Source organism: Haemorhous mexicanus, chromosome 9 (genome assembly GCF_027477595.1).
Source record: "Haemorhous mexicanus isolate bHaeMex1 chromosome 9, bHaeMex1.pri, whole genome shotgun sequence".
In the NCBI taxonomy this organism is placed as follows: domain Eukaryota; kingdom Metazoa; phylum Chordata; class Aves; order Passeriformes; family Fringillidae; genus Haemorhous; species Haemorhous mexicanus.
In genome coordinates, this window is record NC_082349.1 from 17,619,640 (window position 1) to 17,645,155 (window position 25,516).

At 42.6% G+C, this 25,516-nt stretch overlaps 1 protein-coding gene across 1 annotated transcript; it reads right to left on the reverse strand.

The window, feature by feature from the left end:
- Window positions 1-424: 424 nt before the first annotated feature.
- Window positions 425-24,210, reverse strand: CNN3 (calponin 3). Its single transcript, XM_059854295.1, has 7 exons — window positions 24,037-24,210; window positions 5,362-5,483; window positions 4,850-4,916; window positions 3,536-3,673; window positions 2,968-3,084; window positions 2,086-2,232; window positions 425-1,533 (listed from the first exon to the last, which is right to left on the reverse strand). Exons 1-7 carry the CDS (start codon window positions 24,091-24,093, stop codon window positions 1,186-1,188), a joined length of 996 nt encoding a protein of 331 aa, XP_059710278.1. The 5' UTR covers window positions 24,094-24,210; the 3' UTR covers window positions 425-1,185.
- Window positions 24,211-25,516: the final 1,306 nt, after the last annotated feature.

Genomic DNA, 25,516 nt, shown 5'->3' on the forward strand with positions numbered 1-25,516 from the left:
GTGTGTCTTCACATAATCTAAAGCACCAGTGTTTTGGATTCTCCAAGTGATGGTATAAAGGCAACAGGCTGAAGCAGAGGCAACAATAAATATGTGTGATCCTTGTTTGCCTTGAGAAAATGGCAGGGATTTAGTGAACAGCTCAGGATCTCTGGTCATAACCTCAGAGTCATGAAGAGGGGAAGTGAACCCAGCTGTGAAGGACCAACATTCCTCTCCTATTAAGTCAGTGACACTCATTCCTGAGAGATTTTTACAAGATTGTTAGATTAAATCCCGTGGAAAAAAATGAACCCAAACTGCAACAGAAAGGAGTTCTACATTACCCTTAAAATAAGCAAAGGTGATGCTTATCTGGGAATACTTCTTATGACATCTGATCTTTAAGACTGGTAGCATAACAAATGAGACAAGATCATCTACGTACCTTTAAGAAAAAAATATTTATTTATAAAAATACAATGGGATCAGTTTCAGAAGTGTGGCAATAAATACAGTTCAAGGAAGAAAAAAGCATTTCTACATGGATATATTATGGCACAATAAAAGGCAAATGCACCATCAATCATGGAACTTCTGTTGGCTCAAGACTTTGTACAAGCTCCCTTTTTAGTAAGACAACTATTTCTAAGTTTGGTCAGTGTTGATAATGGAATGAATACACAATCACGAATGCACACTTATGTCTAATGCAGGACTTAACATTAGCAAACAATACCTTAAAAACATAGCAATGATATTAAATCACTAATGAGATATCTTAAATTTAATTGGCAAAGACCACATGTAACTTTAAGCATGAGAATCTTTTATCTCCTCCGGAGAAAAGCTGTAAATATGCAAAATGAAGGCTTAACTTGGTATGTAAAAACCTACTTAAGTAGAGATTGTGAGAATGCATAGCTCCTTACGAAACAACCTGGCTGTATGAGAGCACTCCCCCTTTCACAGTATTCCTTTTACTTCATATGCAGTTATGGTTTATGCTGTAGACTACAACTGTTACAGCACTAAAGGCAACTAGACAGGGAAAGGGCAGAGAAAGGAGAAAGGAATGTATGTAAGGCAGTATTTCTTTAGGTACATTAAGCGTAGTGTGTAGGAAGGACAGGTAACAATTCCACAAGGCTAGTTTCGTTCTTACTGAATAAAATAATCGACTAATACTGAACTTTTGATGCAAAGCTAGTAATCAATGCCCTGGTCACTGTACTGGCCGTGATAATCTCTTTGATAGTCATCTTGGTACTCCCCGTGGTAGTCATCCGGGTACTCTGCCTGATAATCGCTGTCGCTGATTTCTGAGCCGTTAGTTCCTGTTCCTTGGCTGCCGTTGTGAATGACGGGTTCTGTGGGTGCAGCACAGTACTTGGGGTCATACACTTGCCGTCCAAGCCCATACACGCTCATTCCCTTCTGTGAAGCTACTTTGTTGGTACCCATTTGTAACGAAATAGTTGAGTTATCCACAGGCTGTAGTATGTGCTTCTGATCGTAGATGTCTCTCCTGGTACCTGGTGCCAGCATACCAGCCTAATAAAACAGGATTGTAGAGGTTTAGTAAGAAGGTCAAGAGCTGTGATTACTAGATTTATGATTTCAAGTAGTATGCCTCACTGAAAGTGCTGAAAAGTAGAAATTTAAATAGAACAAAACACAGTGCAGTAACATCTGCTCACTAGTAGGTGAGTCACAGAAGAAGTCCTTGCAGAAAGGTCCAGTTTATGTTCCTCTTTGGAGAGAATATACTAAGCATTCTGACTAAGGTAGTGCCAGTAAGCAATTTCTTTTTTGCCTCTGTCTAGTCAATACTTATAATGAAGTTACTGTTTTCTCCTGGTATAACACTGCCAGCAGGAAATTCTAGAAGCACCGGGACATTTTTAAGCCTTAAGACACTCAGCACAGAACGCGCTGGTTAAGATAAGAGATTCAAGTTCCTCAAACACTGCAAAAGAGCACAGCTGAACTGTACCCCCTCACTGCTGCCTGTTAGACTCTGCCACTGGGCACCACTCCAGGCTGTCCTGTCCCACTGGGCTGAGAGCTGTGTCCCTCCTGCACGTCACACACAGTCCTGCTTACCTGACTGGCTCCTTTGTTAGTGCCCATCTGTAGGCTGATCGTCGTCTGGTCAAATGGCTTATCAGTTTGCATTTTTGGATCATAGAGGTGTCTTCTAGTTCCATAAGCAGTCATGCCTGCCTGACTGGCACACTTGTTGGTGCCCATCTTTATTGGGGGAGGGAAGAAGCGGACAGAAGAAATTATTTTCATTTGTACATTAAGCATAGTCTAAGGAAAAAAAATATGGTTGGTAACTCTGATGGCTGACAAAAAGAAAAAGTAATTCTAGTGCTTGTTTTCCTCATGTAGTTTGACCACTACCTGTAATATATTACCCTTTCTCCTTTCAGAAGTTTCAAAGGGAAAAATAAAGGCAACTGTCATCCTAAGGCCCAACTGCATTGCAATTGGAATGGATGTATGCCCTCAAAATGTAAAAAGTACCTTTTACCTTGGACACTAATGATTGATTTATACTGCCACGATTTTTCTACCATAGGAATTTTAAGATTTTACTTTGGCTTTTATAATTACTAAGGAAAGAGGAGAGAAAAAAACAAGTTTCTACCATACAAAGAACTTTAACTATCCAAAGACTCCTAGTTTAAAACCACCTTAAAAGACAGAGATGATGCTGCTAATATTAGCTGTTCATTTCCCCCTTATCACTCTTACAGCAGATTTAAAACAAACAACTAACCTTCCAGGCAGAGACTTGAGCTTACAAAGCCAATCAACTGCTTACAAGAATTAAAACCTCATTCCCTCATTCCTCCTCCCACGATAAGAATATATTGTTATTCTGCACTTGGTTTTGCACAAACAATGTCCCAGTTAATCAAAGCAAGAAAGTTGTTCTCAAATGTAACAAATTACTGCAAATTTGAATTTCATACTTACCTGCAGGCCAATTACACTTTGACCAGCTTTTAGTTTTCCTGCATCAAAACTTCGTGCTTGTTTCTCTGCATATTTGACACCAATATCAATTGTAGTATGAAAACCTTTAGTTTTTGCCTATTTTGGGAGAGGGAAAATAGAATATTCAGTGTTTGAAGTGTATTTTCTGTCTCCACTCTCTAAGCCTGGGCTGCCACAAGCAGGTCTGTCTCCATGAGACTGTGTCAGGGCTGAGGGAAGGTACCAGTTCCCCACACCATTTGAAGGCAGCACTCCAAAGCTACCGTAGTCAAAAGGATATTCTGCAGGGGTTAGTGCTCTCCTGTGAGCCTGCCCTGTTCTGTGAATGCACATGGAAGCAGTCAGGAGCCCTCACTCTGAACTCTAAGCCTTCCCTGGGGCATGTGGGAGCACACAGCTCTCTGAAGTACAACCCCTGCACTTCAGGCTCAGCACTGTCTGTCCTCTCCTGACAGGCTGGATGCTGTTTTCTGTATTTACATGGGTTGTAAGGTGCATCTGAACTGGCATGTGGATTTGGGCCAATTCCAGAGGTACAAATACTTACCAGACCTGCCAGTGCCACTAGAGTAGTTTGTACTTGAGTCATATTTCCATTCTCAAAAAGATCATTTGCTTCAAAAATGTCATGTGGCTTCATACCGTAGACTTGGATGGCCTTGATAAAATTCCCAATGTTCTCCAACTAAATAGAAACAAAAAAGCCAGTTTTCTACAGTGTTTCACATCAGAAATTAAGTAATTTTAAAGCCTTCTGGTGTTGGTTGGTTTGTTTGCTTTCCTCAAGCTCTTTGCCTCGTGCAAACTGGACGAAACAGTTGGCATGATCAAGAGTGACTGGTGGGAAGTTTTTGTTCACTTTAATACTGATTTCAGAAATCAGACTATGAGGTTATCCAGCCTGGCATCCCTCCATCAGTGAGTACCATATACTTTGTTAGAGTGGGCTTTGATAAGACTTGTCTCGACTGTCTGCCCCTTCCAAGAGAAATTCTAATCTAAAACCTGCTTCAAAATTAGAAAATCTGACATAGTATTCATGCTATTTGACTGCAGCACCTGTTAATTTTGAATAAAATAAAACCATAACTATGTGGATGGGATCCTTGTATGGACTGAAGGCATTATCTTGCTCACCTCCTGAGACAAATAAGCCTTGGGGTTTATTAGCACTTTTAGCATTATGTGCTGTAGAAATTGGAAAGCAATGAAGAACACAAAGAGTAAGGACTGAATCTCTTCTTTCCTTCTGAAGTCTTAAGAGGTATTAAAACTTTAAAAACAAAAATTCTCACCCATATTTAGAAGTGTTCAATGCCAAGAAAACAAGGAGGCTGACACAGCAGTATTAAGCTAGACTCAGCAACAGCAAAGGCAGTAATTCTAGGCAGCAACCCTTCCAATGCTTGTTCCAGATACCTTCTCAGGAGGATACTGCACACAGAGATGTCTAGGTATAGGCAGGCTGTTGATCTAATACCTTGCAGCACTGCCTGGATGGAAAACTCAGTTGTGATTCAATTAAAAAAACACTTTTTTTTTTTTTTTAACTGGGCAAAGGCCTTGTTACAGGGCTCTAGATTGTTCTTCCATCTGACTTCCCTGAACAGCTAAAGCACTGCCATTAAATACAGGTACTGAACTGCCACTGATGAACCACCTCAGCTGTAGCTGCCTTCTGTTAAACACTGTTCATGTCTGCAGCATCCTCAACTCTTAGATATGTATCATGTGTAAACTTGGTGCCATTAAGATTTGAGATGTACCACTTTCACAGCAATATTGTAATACAGAACAAAGGTACTGTTTGGGGTTCAGGGGGTTAAAGGTGTAGTTCTGAGGTTGTTTTTTTTTGTTTTACCTGGTGCCAATTTAGTTTTGATTGATTAATTTTCTTCACTGATCCTGGCTGCAGCTTATTTATAAGCCTGGGGAAGTGAAAAAGAGGGAAATGCTTAAACAATAAGTCTCATCCTTATACCATCTGTGCAGGCATTGTATAATACTTTCACTCATGCTTTATTAGTTGCATTAGTTTCATCAAACGGTTAATTTCTTGGTTCATACAGCAGAATAGCTCAATTCTCAGGTCTCACAAGTCTAACAGACTGTAAGAATTTTTGTGTGACATTTGATTACTATAGAAATGAGCTATGCCATTAAATTTAGAAACACTTAGAAATCTTAGCTGAAATATAAAGGAGATTTAAATGTTCATTTTTCCAACAGTTTCCAAAAAGTCTCCCACCCTACAGTCAGCTATCTTTGACTGTAATTGTTGATATCTTTTCAAGGGGAATCTTCAGAAAGTCCCTTCTTAGTTCCTTGAAAGTAAAAAACACCTAAAAATAAGGTTACTTAATAAATGCTTACTCGCATAAGATTATGCCATCTTTTAATCCCAGTTGAAAGTTTGCACCAATACTCAGCCCTGTAACCTCTTCTATCCAGTTACGCAGATCTTCTTCTATCTGGGGGTCATATTTCAGGGCAATCTGTAACACAAGCAGTCATAAAGTTACTTCAGGAGAGAAATCTCCAAGTCTTCCCCACCCCAATTCCATTTCAGAGTGTGCTATAGCTGTCATCCAGTAATTTTATTGCTGGATTTTAAAACTGTATTTTATACATCAAAGTAGAGATGTAAGTACTTTATCCCTTTAATTATAATTTTCATGTCTTTACTAAAGATCTGTTTGGAAAAAGCACTTTTAAGCATGTTGCAGTTTTTCTTTGAGTAAGAATTCCTGGAGCTCCTGAAAAGTCTTTTGACAGCTACAGAGGAATGATTTTTGAAAAAATACAGGAGTCAAGTTATACTTTGGCAGGAAGTAAGGGAGGGAAATGGTATATTCTGAATTGCCATGCCATCAGTACTACTGCTCACATGTAAATTTCTACGTGAGAAATTTTAATATAATAGATTTGAAGTTGTTCAGCTGAAGATCACAGTGGATTTGCTTTTATAGCTAGTTTATGATTAATGGAGATGACCTAGCAAGGTTTTTCCTTGTTGCTACAACATTAAGTTGTCTCGTTGGGGATTCTGGGGGCTGGTCTGTGTCTTGGTTTATCGTTAACCTTTAGTATCCCTGCTATTTCTTTTCTCTTTCACCTTCCTGGAAGACTCTTTTGGAATCATCCGTGATCTCATATTTTAATTGCAAAGGAAGAAAACCTGCAATAATCTTTGAAGCTTAAGGCATCAACCAGAGGCCTAGAGTTGATAGAAAGATGACTTAAAAATTCATTTTCCAGATGTTCAGACTTCACTACTCTGTGCGTAAGTTTATGCTTCAGTCACTAGAAATCAATCCATGTGAAAGGAATGCTTCAAAGCAGTGAACTTGAACACCACCACCTGTCAACAGCATCCGTGTTCTTTCACTCTGCCCTTTGTTCCCCTCCCCTGAATGCACCAAAAAGCAGCTCCAACTTCCTTCAGGCTAAACCTGTCACCTTTGCAATCCTTCTCAATATTGGCAAGTTGGACAAAATGGATTCTATCCCTGAAATCATCCCTCTGTTTTCTGCAAAGTAAGTTTGTGTGGGATAAATAACCTGCACTGGTGCAGAGGCTGGCAGCACTTCCACCTTCATTAGCTGTCCTGCACGGGTCAGTGAGCAGGGTGGGAAGTGAGGGAGCTACTGTGAGAAGGCTGACAGACAAGCACAGAATGCACCTGCAGGATTTCTGAGGTGTAGGAAGTCAGCTCAGCTACACCAGTTGCTTACAAACAAGAAACTCGTGTACAGCCATTCACATTAGATCAAAATGTACATCTGAGACTTTTTACATAAAGTTTTAAGACTTCAGCCAGGAAAGGCCAGCTATTAGAAGCTATATTTATACTGAAGGAGATTATAATTCCAACAGATCTGAATTGGAATTGGATAGAGGCAATTGCTACATTTTGGCTAGCATGAGTAATCCCTGACTCCAAACTGACCAAACTACAATTTACAGTACTCTGTTCCCCATTTTTCTTCTAAGAGGAATGGAAAATTCTTGTATCTCTGGCTTTACTTCAAAACCTTGTCTGAGTAATACTTATTTTCCTTAGACTATTTGTAATAGTAGTGCAATGGTGCCTTAGTTACAGATCAGGATAATGGACTAACCCCTTCCTACATTCAGATCTTGACTAAGGTGTAAAATTCTGTGCAGCATTCTGTAAAGACAACAAGGAAAATATCATTATTTTTAATCACACCTTTTGGATATTAGCTAAGACTAGAAGCAGACTAGAAAAGCTAACTGAAGCTCACAGCTTCAAAGGTCATGGCCATGGTCTCATCTTGTGGGTGGCACACAGTCCCCCTTGCAATCCCTTAAGTTTAGCACAGCAGCAGCACAACCACATTCATTTCCAGTGATGGTAATAAGAGCAAGGCGTGGGTAACATCTTGAAAAAGGTGTATGAAGAAGTCAACTGTCATCTTTCTCCTTCCTAACCTGGTGATTAGCTCACAAATGACTTTTCATGGATATTTTTATTTCCTATGGAAGCAAAGCTTACGTGATCACATCCTTAATTTGTCTCCCCAGGAACATCTGGCAGAACCCAACTAGCTTGCTCAACATGACAGAAAAGAAGCAGTCTTGGACAGAATTGAGCCACTTAGATTTTGTGTGAATATAAATATATGTGCAAGGGAGAAAGCTACCAGAACATCTTCCCCAAAAGACTGAATTGTAGCATCGTACTCTTCCTGCACTTTAGAGTACCTATTAAAATCTTGCAAAAGTGACCTCACCCACAAAACTTTAAGTTAGGAGTACAGGCAAGACATGCAGTGTATAATTTATTTCTGTACCCCAATTCAAGTGAAGGAACAGGATTTACAGAAAGGCCAGAACTTTCTATTCTGATGCTCCAGTTAGAAGGCAGAGGTAATTTGGGCTGGTCATTCATATGCTGAGAGCTCATACTGTGATAAAATCAGCATCCAACATGCATGGGGGTACAAAGCAGGGCTTGAGCTAATGTCCCCCACAATTCTTTAGTTACAGACATAATGAACATTGTGCTTTCTAAAAATTTAGGCAGATTCAGTGGAGCTTAAAGACAGTGTTAGCCATCCTGCAGTTGAAATCATCTGGAATAGAACTGGACTTGTGTTTCTACCACTTAACTTACTTTTAAACTCTAGCAATAAAAAAAAAATTAAAAAAAAAAAAGAAATTAAATTTGTAATCATACCACCAACCAAGAGACATAGTTTAATCTTTTCCCTCCCAATATTAAAAAAAAAGTAAACATGGAGGCCAGTAAGAGTAAGAACCCTAAAGATTTCTGCAAGTGTGGCTATTTTAATCTCTCTTGGCAGGCAAAAGAAAAAAAAGTCAGAAATTTTCCTCATTTAATAATAAGTGCATTCCATATGTGAGATTACAACTGAACTGAATATTAAATTGTTGACCCCACTGCTTGGGGACCTTAGAAGTAATCAGGTGGAATTTTATCACTTCTGAAGGATATTTACTTTATGTTGGAGTACTTTACCATGTTTCAAATCTTGAGCTTTTCAAGAGGTTTTAAATTGCCTTGGGGTATCACTACAGTGGTTATCTAGAGACAGGAAGTAAAAAACACTTATACACATGAGGAGAGTTCTTATTGCCACTAAGAACATTATTTTTGTTCTGATTTTTGAGCTGGTGGGAAACTAAGTTACAAAAAGTAAAAACGGGTGCTAATTTCTCAGCAAATTGTATTCAATCTAGCTGAAAACCAAGAGATGAAGAATCTTTCAAATCAGGCTTTAAACATGTGAGAAGAAGGGATTAAACAGGGAGAGTGACAGGTCAGATACTACCAGAAATAAGGCATTATACTTATTCTGAATTCTTAGCTCTTCTATTCCCAATGGCACAACCAGAAGTTATGTAAGGCTCTTACTGCATAGTTCATATTTTCCACATGTGGATATCAGAGATGTTCCAGTTTTCCTTTGACTGCTATCTACGAGGTGAAGCCAGAGGCTTTGATATGAACGTAATAAAATGATGTCTTTTTCCATTACTACTAATCAAAAATATGCCAACATTTGATCCTTTATAACTACTGAACCTTCATGGAAGATACTTAAATCTTACAAGTCTACAGTAAAAGAAAATATTGTCTACTGAAGATGACAGCAGTAGCTAAGCAGCTTCATTCAAAGTATCATCAGTGCCATGAAAAAACCCCTACAGTTTCAGAATACTGTAGAAATTATTCAATTGTAGCAATGGATATAAGATTTTACAGAAGTTTAATATAAGATAGCAGGAAGCCAACTGTTCATTTCTTTCTTCTGACAAATGTCAAAAGATACATAAAGTTGTTGATGTTGCTTTCTGTTGGTGCTTCAGAGATATAGGTTTAATAGAAATATCTTTGAAAGGAAACTAATGTGGTCAAAAAGTGGTCAAAGTTATAGGTGATCCAAGGTTGTGGAAGGAAAAGGCTGGGTGTTACTTGCCTGTGACAAACTGATATACCTGTGTTTATGCCAGTGTATGCTTCAGGCTGGAATCCTTGGATTGAACTTGATTCCTCTGGCAACTTCACACCTAGTTCTGTTCAGGCAGGACTTTCCTGTTTGGGAGATCTTAAGAGTGTAAAAGCCCTCCCTCCACATGTAGTACAGGGACAGTGACAATCATCACTGTTTTTATCAAGCTCATGAACTCCTGGAAGCTAACAAAGTTCTGCTGGCCAACTTTAGTGATCTGTCTGTGTCCCTTGAAGTTACTCAGTGTGCCTGTAGCATGTTTAGTTTGAGTGATGATGTTAACCAGTACTTCACACCATAACTGTTATCATATGGACTTTGAGCTGTCCTTTCATACTAATCTTTTCCAAATTACACAGTACACACTGTACGCTAAGGGCCCCGTGTGTGCCAGATCTCCAGTTTGAGAGTTCAGCTGGCTGCATTGCTGCTACTCTGGAAAATTACTGTAACAGGATCTCAAGGAACAGTTTAAGCACACTGCACTACTTTTTACACTGGGACTAGCAAACACAAATCTTACTAAGCTAAAAAGCAGGTATAAAAGATAAAACTTTTGTAGTTAAACATCATGTCTTAACAGCTTGCACTTCTTAGTTCTGATGAAACTTCTGATTAAAGCTGCAGGCTTCCTGCCCTCCCCAGCAGGAGTCAAAGGTTTAATGTGCAACACACTAAATTTAAAGTACTAGTAAGCATTTGAAAAAACTGCTCTCTCGTCATAAGTTTCAGCCAAAAAAGCATGTGCTTGTCAATGTACATCAACAACTCTATTATAGGAACTGTGTTTGTTGACAAAACTTAAGATGCATATACATATAAAACTGCAGCAAAGTAGGTTGTACATTTTGGTTTTCCAAGGTAAATAAAGTACAGGGCCATGTACAGCAAGAGAAATAACCAGGACTTCACTCCAAGATAAGGTAGCATAGGAAGAGGTTACATATATGCTTTTTCACCAGTGGATAGAAAAATAGAGCCCTAAGGTTTGGATTTTAATGGTCTCCATAGGAGAAATTTGGTCTGGCCCATATTCTTGCTTAAAGTGACACAAAATTACTAACTTTTCAATTAAAAAACAAGACTGAGCAGAGAAAGCTTACTGAATTTTTAGTAAGTATAGGAGCATTTTCATCTTGTACAGAATTTAATCCATGTTTAGCTGGGGGTTTTAAGACTAATTTTACTTTTACACATCTAGATCATAAACTACTGAAAGCAAATAAAAACAACAAATTAAAAACTATGGGTTTTAAGACCTAAGCTTGTACAGTTTCAATTTTAAGCAGCAATTTGTTCCTGTATCAAATTTTCAATCTTTATTAATTCAGAACTGTCTGAGTGAAATTGAATTGCTGTGGTTTCAGTGTTGCCTTTGCAAACATCCTTTGCATTGAAATAAGCACTACCTTCAGCAGCAATTTGTCCTGCAGAGGCCAAAGATACCCATGCTGATACCTCTTTTTGATTTGCTTGGCACCAGTTTGTGATGAAATATTTCTCCTCCTCCTTTTAGGGGTTTATGATGGCACGGGGAAAGATGAAAGCAAAATTCTCTCCTGGTATCAAGGCAGAAGAAGCTCTTGACAGCCCTTACTGCTCAGAAGTGGGAATCAGGCAGATCACAGCCAGTGCCAAATTGTTATCCAGAATTCCGTTCATCACCTGCTGTTCTAGAACACAATTTGAATCACCTGTCTAAAATTTACACAGATAAATACCTGGGAGAAGAAAAGTGTTAAGAGCTTAGTGGCTATGTGAATAACCAAGAAAAAAGGAACAAAAGAGTAAATTCTTCCCATTAGAGGGACAAGGATTTTTAAAAATTTCAATTATACAAGCAAGCTAGAACTTTCTGGTTAAAATTCTATGGTGTAAACAGATTACTCTTCATATCTAATCTTCAGCTTCAGAGGTGACAGAGTGGCAAGGACATAATCACTGATGATTTAGTCATAGCATTAATAAATAGCACACTCTGTAAGTTGAGACAGGGCATCCAAGACTGGAAAAATATAAAGTTTTGTTTTTTACTGAAAGTGGATAAGAAGATGAAGTGACAGGATCACCAAGGTGATTATCAAGGTGATTCACCAAGGTGATTATCAAGGAAAGCTTGCCATTTGAAGTACCAACCCAATGAGCACTCATCGTAAGGACAAATTAAAATTTCCTGTTAATTTCATGTATGTTGACCTGGATTGCATGCAAAAGCAAATGTCATAGGTGGCATAATCATGCCCAAGAACGCCAAATGTAACAGGAACGTGACAATGCAGATGAAAACCTAAGAGGAAAGTACTTCAAAAACTCAAAGCCATCACTCAGTATGCCCTGGTATTTGAAGGTGCATTTTTTTCTGTCGTTATGGACTGTTGTACAGAAAGGCAGAGAACACTGCATTAACATTACCACTGGAAGATCTTACTACATCCCAAAATGCTACTTAGCACAAAAATTTTACAGCTGTATCCATTTTGCTTAAAATTCAACCTTTTTTTTTTTTAATGTGTAGCATAACTGATACCCTGCCACATCTCACTGTTTTCTCTGTAAATCAAAATTGAGGCTACAATCTTAGAAGAAGAGATGGATGAGCATTAATCCAAAATTCCTGGCACTCTTCCCGTAGGCACCAGTTTAAACTCTGTGAAGTGAGAACAAACCATGCCTCAAAGTTTCCAAGACATCTTACAAGTACAGATACCTGCAGTCATGCATGGTGCTTGTTGCCAGATCAGCTGGCTGGAAGAACTGAGTGTTCCACTCCCTGGCTGTCCAGTAGGATTTTTTTAATGACATTTTGCAAGTTTTTCAAGAAGCCAGTGCTACCATCTCTTCCCCCAGAGCACACCAACAGCTCGGACACACGCCTGCCCTTGGACTGATTGCTGCTTCCCTCTTGTACTTGCAACACCCTCAATTCTAACACATTCTCAGTTTTTCTTGCACTTTTTGTGCAACATGGCATCATGTTTTGCCAAAGTCACAATTTTCTGGGTCGTAACTCCAATTCTCCTCAGCCATCAGCTTCCACTGTCAACTGTAGCACCTTCTGGTCATGCCACCATACTTTATACTTCTTGGTATGGAGTTCTTTTTCTGTTTATTTAGTCTGTATATTGCTGAACTATTTATGTTCCTCCAGAGAACATGGTTCCAGTAGTACCCACTATCTATTATTTTAAACCACTACAGTTTTTTGTTTCAAAAATCCACGGGGATATGAAATTTCTTCTCAGCTAAGACACAGCTGATCCACCCTATTGGACAAAAGCCTGTTGGTCCCTGATGGGAAGGGAATTCTCCCTGCTTTGAAACCCAGCCCCAGTACGACTGAAATGACACAGCAGATCTGGACAGGCTCTGACATCATGAGCATGTCTCCTGAGACAACACACTGAGTGCTGCATGGAAAATCCTGGTGACCTGACAGACCTCAGTGATGCCTAGTTAATGTTCTTTTGTCGGGGAAAGGAAAAAAATCATAAAGAACAATCTGGTGCATAAACAGAAAAAAAATTCCAAGGCATCTGAAAACAATTTCATTTTTCCAGTAGTAACCTAGGAAGTATCTCTTGAGACTGTTACTGTAACTCTGGTGGAACAGTAGTTCTCAAAGCCTAGAAGGAGCCTGCAAACATAAACAGTAATATCAATGATCACTCAATCTTTCTCAGAACACTTTTCTAATCCATTCCTATGACAGAAGCCCAGGAAATCAGACATTCTTTTAAGTTTATTTACTTTTCTCCCCAACAGAATGGCTTTCAAATATGTAATTTTACAAGCAAACTGTATTGTGACTCAGTGGCCTTTCCCCAAGGCCCAACTTTGTAGACAAGTCTTTCAAATTTTCTTCCCCAATAGGACTGCAGAATCTGATTCCTTCATTCTCTCTCCACACCTTCTTTCTTCTCTGCAAATCCTCTTCACTTACCCAAACCAGAGTAATTATGTTCTACAGCAGCAAGCAGGTAACTGGTAACTCAAACATACCTCCCAGAAAACTTGTCTAAAGAAAGCTGAAGTCAGTCACTTCAAGCACTGCTATAAAAGTAACTCAAAATGCACATTCCTTCTGCCTCTCCAGCGAAGGCACAGTCCATGCTGCATTTTCTCAGCACTTTTTCCAAAGGCAAACCTCAGAACTCTCCTCTCACTGCTCTAGTTTGCCCCTACCCAGTAAGCTCAGGTACTTGATTCCTTGCTGCCAGCTGTGATGCCAGGCACAGCTGTGACTGGGACATGCACAGATGACAGGGCAGCTGCTGAGGTAACAGCATTTCCCAGTGCATTGGGCTCAGGGCTTCCCACCAACCCACTGACAGCACTTGGTTGCCTGTCAGCCTGCACCCATTTAACTCCTTCAACTCACATTAGCTGAACAGGCTTGCTGCAGTGTCTGTGACAGGTAGTCATAAAAAAACCACAGATTCCTCTCATTATTACCATCCTTGTACATAATAATTCAATCTGGCTTTTATTTTTGTAATTTAGGTGAAAGACATAATTTCTTGAGAACTTCCTTAGCTGCTTCCAGCTACTAAGAGCTGCCTAGATTTATCTTCCATGAAGGTAATAGATCAAAGTCTTTCAATTGACACATAGCACGTTTTTCTGGTTGAGGTAATTCTCCCCATTGCTAGTTGTCTTAGCAGAAGCACAAGTAGTGCAGATTTCACACCCTAAGCTTTAGAAGACCTTGTCTATCAACAGCTTCATACTCTTGTTTTGCTTTACTGCCAGCAAAAATATTGCAAGAATGAACTTGGCACAAAGAATGAAAGACAAAGATAATCTGCTGCTCTGGCCCTTTACCTCACCCCCTCCTGGGTATATCTCTGACCAATTAAAGTTCAGTAGGTGGTGCAACAAGGTTGATTATAATCCAGGAAACATTCAAAAATATTTTGGATTTGGCCACCCAGACAAGTTGTGCTTTAACATCAAAAGTGTTATAACAATATATTTTTTTAAAAGGTGATGACCATAAACACATTAGAAAATGTTTATTTAATTTTCTAATAACCTAGGTCTTAAGAAGAAAGTCTAAGAAAAGTAAGACAAAGTGAAAAAAATTATGATTACATGAACTTGCAGCTCAACCTTTTATTTAAAGTAGTTTTAGTAATGTACAAATGAAGCCATAAGCCTGTTACGCTGGAGTTTATGAGTAAAGAAGAAAGCACAAGTGAGAAAGCAGAAAAGACAAAGTCCAAAGTAACAGACTCTGATTCAATATCCTGTAGAAACTTTTAAAGCACTATTTTTCAGCAATTCAACACAAGCAGGAAGAGCAGCTGGCACTGCTGGGGGTGGGTAGGAGATGCACATACACACTGCATCCAAAACTCAGCATGCCACAAAGCAAGCTGTGGTGTCACTATGCTGCACTCCTGAATTGAAAGCAGGTTTGAAATAACCACCCAGAAGAATGTGAGGGCAAGGCTGGGCTGCAAATGACTGTGAGAGGTCTCAATCCTCACTGATTTACGGTTCCATTTTTGTTCTGCAGAACAAAATGCTCAGGTGCACTGACTGAACTTCAACTTTGTTAGTTATATTTTGTTCCAATTCTGTTCTATCCATTCAAAGATGAGTGCTTTATTGCTGATATTTAATCTCACAATTGTTGTTTACTTTTTAATTAAAACCAGCTAGGTTCTTTCAAATAGAAGTAGCTTTCCATATCAAAGACATTTTCATACCATCATTTATTAATCATCAAGACAGACCACAGTAAAAAGGCATTTGTCTTTATTTTCTTCAAAAATTACTTGTACTTTTTATTTGTATAGGGCATGGTTAATACAACAATGTCAGCGAGGTAAGGCGACAGCTTCTTGCAAAATTAGGCAAAGAGCATTTAGTCTCAGTACACCAGATATGTGCCTGAACTACACATGCTTCACTGACTTAACACAGTACTGACTTGCAATTGTGATATATAACGGAACTTCTGACTGATCCCCCACAGTGTTATGAAGTGAACCAAAGCAGTGGCAGCTCAGGCTGGTCACACAGTGGGAATTTCAACAGGAGCTGCAGTACAGGTCCTGCTCCAACACATCCTTCTGTTGGTGTGTACTGGCTTGAGCTCTGACTTGTATTCTGCCCATGCTTAGAAGGGAAATACTCTGCTGGGGTCCATGTCAGCAGCAAAGCAGGAGCTGCTTTTCACCATGAATGTTTAACTATAGCCAAATCCCTTCCAAAATGCTTGCCTTACCTTTTTCTGTGAAGGCTTCTAGTATACAGCCAACTGATTAGGGACAACAGAAAAATACTTTTTAATTAAATTATTCTTATTCAAGCAAAACCAGAGATACTAAGATAATGCTGTCTATAAATAGGAGACTGAAGCAGTGGAAATATCAGCAGGAAAGCAATATAATGGTGGAGCTTTCTTAGCAGGAAAGCAAAGCATGGTTTTTGCAATAGTAATGTCCAGTTTTATCCTTGGGAAGAGCCATAGTAAAAACATGCAAACAGGGCAAGAAGATTTGTTTAGAATCCATCTATAATTCAGACAGTTAGGATTTTCAGTAGATCAGATCCCATCTTCATGCAAGCATTTCAGAATAGCAAGAAAGTGCAGAAATATTTAGGAAAATAATTGGTGTTCAGGTCCTGTGTGTATGCACAAGCCACATACTGATTCACTTCACTGTACCCCTTAAGGATCACTCAGTAACCAAAAGGTTGTCTAATGAAAGGTCTGCCTAAATAAAGTCCTCAAGGAAAATCCTCTGTTGACCCCAGAACAGAGGGTTGAGTCTTGGAAGGGAAGCAGCAAAGGCACTGAATGGTTGAAGCCTGATTTCCATGAGTTCCAGTGAGCAGGGTAAGCTCAGGCTCCCAAGGCTTAGAGCCTGCTTGGCCCAGCTGCTGGGACAGGCACGGCCTTGGGGACAGTCCAAGCAGGGCACTGGACCGTGGCTGTGACATCCTCGCTGCAGTGGCCATCCCTTGCTGCCAGCTCCTCCAGGGGCACGGACGCTTGCCAGCCTCTGCCAGCTACACATCCAGAACAGCATCCACTTTGGGTAAGAGACAGTTTTGTACAAGCAACAGAAGTTTTGTTATGTTTCCCCTCTAAATATCTACTAAAATCTGCACTGGTTTGAGGAGAAGGAGGGGTGGAAAAAAAAGGGGGGAGGAGGGAAGGGTTATTGTAGCTTTAAAAAAAAAAACTCCCAAACATTGAACCACCCACCTGAAGAAAGTCAAAACTGTTTTTGAGAAAATCACTGTTATTCAACCCCACTAAATAGAAACAATGACATAAATTGCTATGAGGCATTACTGCAGAACCAAATGTATTTACTCAAAAGAAAGTATTTGCTGCTGAACACAGCTATACAAGTTAACAGTTGTTTAGAATCAGATACTTACAAAAAGCATTTTTAAGCAAGAGTCCCTCTTAAAGAAAAAAAAAGAAGGATTTTCACATGATCTCACTTAGAAAAAATCTGTTTCAAATTGCCCTACGTGTCCTGGCCTGGAGCCCATTTTTACTGAAGGCCTTTCCTGTACAGTTCCATAGGGGATGGGAATCTCTACAAAGTTTGCCTTAAAAGGACGTGTCAGATGCCCAGTGTATACCGTGGTATCCAGCTACAGGAGCTGACAATTCTGAGTACAAAGAAGTTTCTATCCTTTATTCTCCGAGGCAAATTATAAACTATTTGCAGGCAAGAAAAAAACATCCAAATTAATGCTCTGTCAAAAAAAGACAAGGTGAGACAAAAATCAGTGATGTGCTGCTGTCCCACAAGAATGTGTGCATCCATCCATCCATCTATCTGTCTTTTATGGGTATTGACTCAGCAACAGGATGATAATAAGTATTTTTCTCCAGATTTTAAACTAAGTCTAACTCTGAAACCACACAAAGAGCACATTCATTTGTAAATTTTAAACAAGCAAGCACTGCTGTAATGCAAATCACAGTTTTTATTTTCTGAGGCTGCTAATCCCATTTAATTGTCATGACTGTCAAGCTCTATTTGCTTTCTTCAGAAATGTTCTAGTACACTGTGAGCTTGCATTCAAAGGATGCAAAATACTTATCTCATATCCTTAAAAATTAACCTTATCAAGTTTTATGATTTTCTAACACCAGTGTAAGATTTACTAAAAGTTTATTAATTCACCATAAACAAGGTCACTCTAATACATCTTATACAAGGACAGAAAATGCTTTAAATGTGGAAGTGCAGACACAGGGTGCTCACTAAGGTTAAACACACCAAAAGTTCCAGCAAACACCCTCACTGTTCATTTACTGGTGCCCGTGCTGGTGCAGCACTGGCACTTCTGTCTGTGCTGTCCCCACACAGGAGCAGACCCCTGTGGGGCTCCATCATCTCTGCCTCGATGTTCATGAGGCAGCAGTAGCTAATCCTGGCTATGGCATGCCATTCATCACCTTCCTCCTGTTAAGAAGGGTGCAAGGAGAGAGGCAGAACTGGAAATGACCCCCCTCAGCCAGGGCTTAGCAGGGACGGTGACACCTGCCCGCAGTGGCAGCATGGCCCGCGCTGCTCCACGCCTCAGGTGTGAGGAGCCCCAAAGACAAGAGTCAGCTTGGCAATGAAGTGTCAAGGTTTACTGGGCACTGAAACCACTGGGCAAAGGCAGCTAACTCCTGTGGCAGTGGTTCCCAGCAACAACTGCCAGGTGTCCCAGGTGCAGCCCCTTGCACACATCTGTCTGATCTACCCAGGGGCTCCTGAGCTGTCACTCCGGGGACAGTGCAGATCTACCAGGTGGGGCTGTGCAAGGGCTCCCCAAGGTGAGTCTCGTTCTTTGTGGGCTCAGGCAAGTGTCCAGAACAGGAATGGGTGCTAACAGCCAAGCTGCTGGCAAGAGAAGTGTTTCCATGGCAAATCACTTGCTTCTGCTCATGGTAAGACATGTCTTCTTGCTATGAACTGTCAACAAAGTGCTCCAAAGGTTCCATCACCATCAGTCTGTACCTCTTAGTAGGGCTACTTCTTACTGCTGTAGTGTTAATACTTCTCTTGAAGTAGCCACAGAACTGGAAACCCATACTGTTCTGCCTAACAGAACAGACTTGTCTCGAGAATGCAGCAGTGGAAGTGGGAAATGGATTAGACACATCAAGGAAGACACGCTGAGATGGACAGTAAAGGATGGAGATGAGTGGAAACACTGTAGTTAAAATTCTCCACTGCTGGATTACCTTCCTTGTTTAACAGCAACAAAAAAACCTAATTAATCTGCACTAATACCAATTCTCACCAGTATGACAGCAACTCACCCACAGGACCTAACACTAGGAGAATACAAATTAACAAGTTACTACAGTTTAATAAAGCCAGTGATTCACTGGGTTCCTTTAAAAAAAAATCCTTTGCAAAACTCCCAGCAAGAGGTTACAGTCACGTTTCAGCAACTGAGGTGGCAAACACGTTCTCAAAAGTGCAGGAGTGCCTGCCCAGAAAGGCACACGGCGTGATTTGGAAGTGCAGGGCAGCAGGGCTGCCTTCAAGCAAGTGCTGCTGAACACAATTTGACTGACAGTGTGAAATGTCAGTTAAGTGAAAGCAAGCATCAGAAACAAGTAACCGGCAGAGAAACTGTAAACAACTCTGAGAATTCTCATAAATTGGTTGCTGATACATTAAAAGAAAACATCTTAAAACTAACTGACAAAATAGATGGTTTCCTCTTTTACACCACGAATGTGTTTGTAGTGATGTGTGTTTATTGTGCCAAACATCGACTGATTGTAAGTTTAGCTATGGAATTATTCCACGGTCACGTTTGTTTCATGGACAGTTTTGCTATGGACTTAATTAGCAAAACTGTACCATTAAATGCAAAGCTAAGAAGTTCACTTGCACTGCAGATCTCTTACCAGTGCCTGGATCCAGCTCAAAGAAATTCACAGTTCTTTGAAAAAAATACAAAATTTGGACACAAAGAGATAAGTTTTAGTGCTTTCCACAGTGAAACTGATATTTAGCTAGGAAAGGTAAACTTCAAGAGCCATGATCAGCTGTCAGAAACCATGAATTAACTGGAGCAAACTAAGGCTTAATGCTTGCTCTTATAAATTCTTTTGCTATTTCCTCTGAAATTCCCTTTTCAGTATATATTTCTATGAAAATATTTCTAAGAGCACCAAATTATTAGATTTTTTATTTATTTCCCTTGCAAAAAAAATGAAGACTTGTGTAATGGAAATGGTCATGCAGGCTGATTTTATTTCAAACTAAACATCTGAATTTAATTCAAAACTTGTAAATGAAAGATATTACATCTTTAAAAGTTACACAGATGTCTACATACAAGAGAATAGGAATACAGAAATCTTATACCATAAATGATGACAGAAAATATTCTCCTCTGCTCTTAAAGCCCAAGTTTTCACTGTCTTTATCCAGTACAGTCTCAATTTTTATTGTATAATTTCAGACAACATTGATAGAAATGTACTTTTACCTGCAGCAAACATTCTTACCTAGAGTTCACAAAGTTCAGTGAGCAAACCTAAAGGTTTGTTAAATGAAAATAGTCTAGAGGAAACAGAATGGTAAAGCAAATACATGGTAGGAAGAGTTGTATTTTAAGAATGCAAAAGGGTATTATTTCTGTTTTGAATAGAGGGGTGAGAAAGAGGAAGGAGAGGGGCTAACAGTTTAATCACAGACAGCCAAAACTTCTCACTATTAAATCACTGATTAAAAAATCTGAAAGATAATGATTTTAATCTGGTTCCCAGATAAAAATATTTATGTTAAAAAGAGTAATTTCTGGACTAAACAATTAAATCTGTTTATTTGGCCTGTAGCAGGTAAAATAGAGGACAAGAATTTTCTCCTCAGCAATTTCAAGAGGAACACAATAATCATACTTAGGACTGGTTTGCATTACTCACCACAGCCTTAAATTCTTTTTCATTAATCTGTATTTGCCCTCAAGAAGGAAAGCAGGTACTGCCCTCCTGCACACTTGCAAAACAGGGAGATATTTTGTTTCCAGGCTTCATTTGTCTAACAGCCTTCACTTTATAAAGTTTGTTTCCCTTCCTGTTCCATTTGTCTAGGGCTTGACCTTTCAGGGGGGCAGCTGCAGGGCTGGGATAACACCGCAGTTACTCTGCTGCCTCTGAAAAGTTTGGAAAATGGTACTGCCCAGTGAAAGCCTCCTGACACAGGGATGGCTCAGAGGGAAAGTCAGGAACATGCAACAGCTAAATGATATGCAAAATTTAACTCCCCACACAAACCATACTCCTGCACACCCTCACTTTCTTGTGAAGATGAAACTGGCAGTGTATCAAACATAAGAGGGGGAAGATAAATGCCTGCCTAATACAAATAACACTTCCATGGGAAGGGTGGAGCCACTAGGAAGCAGCTGAATGGACTAGAACCTCTCCTGCTGCCCAATATTCCTGTTTGCTCCACACCTTCTGCAGCAAGACAATGGAGCATAAATCAGAGACAAACATAAAATCGAGTTTGCAGCTTTATCTAATTGCATCACCATCTCATGCTCTGTCAACCTCACGTACTGCAGAAACTCCCCCCTTGCTCAAGAAGAAAATGATTTCTCGCCTGCATAAGAAACCATCCATTTCAATCAGTGTAAAGGGCTCCTCACTGAATATTTGTTTTGGATCAATTATCTTCTGTGGTCTCAAGTAAACAGGGAATCGGCTTCAAAGGCATTACACGAGTTTGACTACCTACACATTTCTCATGCAGACAAGTTTCCTTACAGCTGGGAACCAGTACACAAACTCCATGCTTTCTCTGCAGGAATGAGGAAAAGAGATCCCTAACAGAGACCAGACACCATATTAGTGTGAACTAAGGTAAGGAGCAAAACAAGAGAAGGGTGGAGCCTCAAAACAACAACAACAAAAAAACCAACACCCCCCCCCCGAAAAAAACCAACAACAAAAAAAAAACAACAACAAAAAAAAAAAAAAATAAACCACCAAAAAATAACCCCGCCCCAAACTAGACATAAATTTAAAGCTTAGAGACTGAATCCTGACCTCAATTAAATTCTTAAAAAGCATCAGGACACGTTATATTCATCTATTCAAATACCATAGTGAACAAAAGGTCTCTCTGAACACTAATACAATGTCAAATGAGCAAATAAAGAGTGAAAACCAAAACCAAGGGATTTCTTTATCCAGCACAGCTGGACCCTCGGGCAGCATAGCTCTGAAGCTGGCCGTTTACTGCAGAAAAACTCCGCTTGGAGATCAGCACTGAAAATTTCAAACAAGGGTATTTAACAGTAACTATCATTCAAGCAGGGAGGTTCTACAGCTACTCACAAACATTACCCCAACAGCACATTAAAAAACCCATGGCACAATAGTCTGCACAAAGGCCACTATTTTAGAAAGTGTGATTATAATTGGCAGCAAAAACTGATACTCCAAGAGTTGGAATTCTTCAAATGCTAATTCTTCAAATCTTCATGAGACAGAAAAATCTGGGAAAAGGAACTTTTGATCTTTCCAGAGACATTATCTGCTGGTCCTCTGGAATTATACAGATGAACAGACACACATCTAACCCACAAACCCAAGCAAAACACTAGATTGGAGGTACACAATATACCTGTATATAACACAATTGCTTTGAAATTTGATCTCTTCCAATGAGAACAACATTCTAAAAGCTCAAAGCTACATCTCTTCTGGAGATTTTGTTGTTCATTGGAGGCTTTTTTTGTTTGCTTGGTTTTTTTAAAAGGAGACAAGTTAATTTGCCAGTGGTGCACTTGGATTGTTTTCTATGGCATGCTGCATTGACATTTTCAAAGAATGCAACAGAAACCTACAAACAAGTAAACTGGAGCTGCCCCAAAACATCCACCCCTCTGCAATACTTGCATTGAAGGCAGGGAATGTGAGCAAAACAAAACTCAGCAAGATGAACTAGAAGGGCCTTTGCATTAAGGTGTGAATTACACCAGTTTCACACCCTCTGCTAATGCACAGGCTCGGAACAGTTCCTCAGGAGGCCCTAAGGAAGCTGATGGCAACAAGAAACTGAAAGAAAGAACAAAGAACTTCTTCCCATCTTGTCCCCATTAAGGGATCACTGTTAAAGCCACATCACTTTGTCCAAAATCTTTAAAGTAAAAGAGCATCTACTTTCTTCCTAATTCACATACAACAATACACGACACGTTTTAGTCTTTTTTTAGGTTTGGGTTGTTTGTTGGGGTTTTTTTCAGTGTGTAATGGTGTAGATAAATCACTAAGCTTAGATGCTGGAAGCAACCACTCTGGAAGACATTTGGTTATATGATGTCATCAAACTTTGCAGCAGAAACCCACAATCATCCTGAGAAAGCCAATAAAGAAAAATGCCAAAGCAGAATGTTGTTTTGTAAAGCATAAATTACAATGTTTAAAGTAACTATTTTTCTCCCTGCTCTCCTTTCTACCCAGCTACAAGTCAAACAGGATTTGGGGATCTGCTGAAGCCTGAAACCAGACGTGCGTGTGAAACAACCGGTTTTTAAAGACCACGTTTAGATTTTAAGCCTGTGAATAAAGACACTGAGCACCAACTTATCCCCGCTTGTTTAGCGGTGTAATTTTTATTGCAAAGGTTTTCCTTCTTATTAGACAATTGCTCGCTGCAAGGTAGCATCCAGTCTAACAGGACAACGCGAGACACCTTTTGTTCCTAAGAAAAACCTCAGCGAAAGGCGCGCACAACTGGCGCCCGCCTCTCCGGCCGCGGGGCCCGGCTGCTGTCAGCGCCGCCTTTTCTGCCGCTCTCAAGCGGAGCCCCCGGCGCGGCGGCGGCCGCCGAGCTCTCGGGGCGGCCGCCGAGCTCTCGGGACTGCTGCCCCGCTGGCGGGGCTCCCCGCGGGGCGCGGGTCCCGCCCGCAGCCGCGCCGCCTTTGTGCGCCCCCGCGGGCGGGGCGGGGCGGGGCGGGGCGGGCGGACAATGCGCGTCTGTGCGGGCCCCGCGCCGATTGGCCGCGCGCCGCCCGTGCCCATGATGTCATGCGGATGGAATGCGCCGCGCGGGGGGCCGCGAGCCGCGCAGCGCCCGCGCAGCGCCCCGCTCGGGCCCGCCCGCGCCGTGCCCGGCTCTGCCCGCCGGGGCTCGCCTGCCCGCCGCGCCGCGCTGCGTCGCTCCGCCGGCTCTGGGACGGCTGCGGGCCCCGGCGCCGCGCCCCGCCCGATCCCGGCGGGCGGAGAAGGCACGAGCGGGATGTCCCGTGCCTGGGCTGCCGTCACGGGCAGGTGCAGCCTGGGCCACGACGCGAATCGCGGCTCCGCACACGGGTCCGCCCGGCGCTGACAGCTCTTCGGTGGCCGCAAGTTTTCTGAGCGGTGCCTCGAAGGGTAGCGCTGTCCCGGGCCGGTGGCGGGCGCATCCTTGCGCGCCTCCACCGCGCGGGGCGGGCGGGACCCCGCCGGCAGCCGGAGGCAGCGGAGCCCCGCGTCGCGGAGCGCCTCGTCCCGTCCCGCCCCGCCGTCCCGAAGCAGACAAAGCCCGGCGAGCGCCGCGCCGCCCGTACCTTGTTCTTAACCTCGGCGGAAAGCCCGTAGGAGGGCCCCTTGTTGAAGTGGGTCATGTCGGCGGTCTCCCGCGGTCTGGGGACGCTGATCGCAGGCGCTGGCGGCTCCGGGCTGAGACGAGAGTCCGCCCGCGGCCGCGGAAAGTTCTAGTCCCTCCCCTCCGGCCGGAGCCACGGCGCGCCAATCGGGGCGCGGGGCCGGGGCAGCCCCCCCGGCGGGCCGGGAAGGGGGCGCGGGGCCGCGGGGAGGGGCGCCCGCCCCGCCCCGCCCGGGTCCGCCCCGCCGCCGCCGCCGCCGGGCGCCGCCCGGGGGTCCGGCCGGGGCGGGGAGCGTGGCGGAGCGGGGAGACGTCAGCGGGAAGGAATCCGCCGGCACCGAGGGCTGCCGCCGCGGAATGCGCCGCCGCCGCGGATTGCTGTGGCCCGCGGCGGCTCCGGGGAAGGGGAGGGGGATCTCGGCGAGGGACCGGCGGCCGCGGTCCGGCGCTGCCCGGCTGCTCACGGGGGTCTCCCGCCCCGAAGCGAACTGCCGCACGCGGTGGGCAGTCCCCGCCGCGCCGGGATGGCGGCACTGAGGACAGGGGAAGGCGAGAGCACGGCGGTGGCTCTGCGTTCGGGGTGATGCTTGCCCTCGGGCCTTTCCCGGGCGGTGCGGGACCGGCCGCCGGAGAGGAGGGCTCGGGGAGCCCGGGCGTAGTGGGACCGGCCGCAGGCAGGGCTGGATGCTGGGGAAACCCTCGGCCGCTCATGCAAACCGCTCTCTTGCGCTGTGCCGCGACTGAGCTACTTGTGAAATTCCTTTGAAAGGTTAGAGTATACGAAAGTTGGAACAACTCTGGGAGACGAAACACGAGGGAGGAAAGAGACGCGCAAGTGTAGCTGAGATGTAGCTGACATGTAGCTGGACGACGGGCTCATCCGCGTCTCCATCTGACAACTCCATGTGCTCCGGGGCACGGATCCCGCGGGAGCCAGCACCTCCGGAGTTTGGTGCGGGTCACCCCCTTCCTTCCCTCCAGAGTTAAGGCACTAAAGGACAGCGCTGCGCTGTGCTAGTGGCCGCCGGGGAGCCGTGGGAGTCCCGTCCCTCTGTGGAAAGCGCAGGGCACACACGAGCTTTGCGTGCTGGGCATACCAGCGGGATTACATCGGATCCAGCCCAGGGAGCGCTCGTTTCTGGGAGCCAGCGGTGGACCGCGGCTGGCATCGGCACTGAAGCCACTCTGGAAAGAGAGTACACAGTGAACACTTGGTCCATTGAGTGAAGTCCTGACCCGAAAATACAGCAGTGTGTTTCCTTCAGTGTTAGAGTAACCCGAGGCACGCAAAGTAATCTTTCAAATACGGTTCAATTTTAACAGATTTGAAAATAAAAATCATAAGACGATCCACTGGTAGGACTGGTTGTATAAGGCACAGCAGGCTATAAGGCTGGCTGCTGGAGCTGTGGCCCACTTAGGCACCTACTTGGTATCCCACG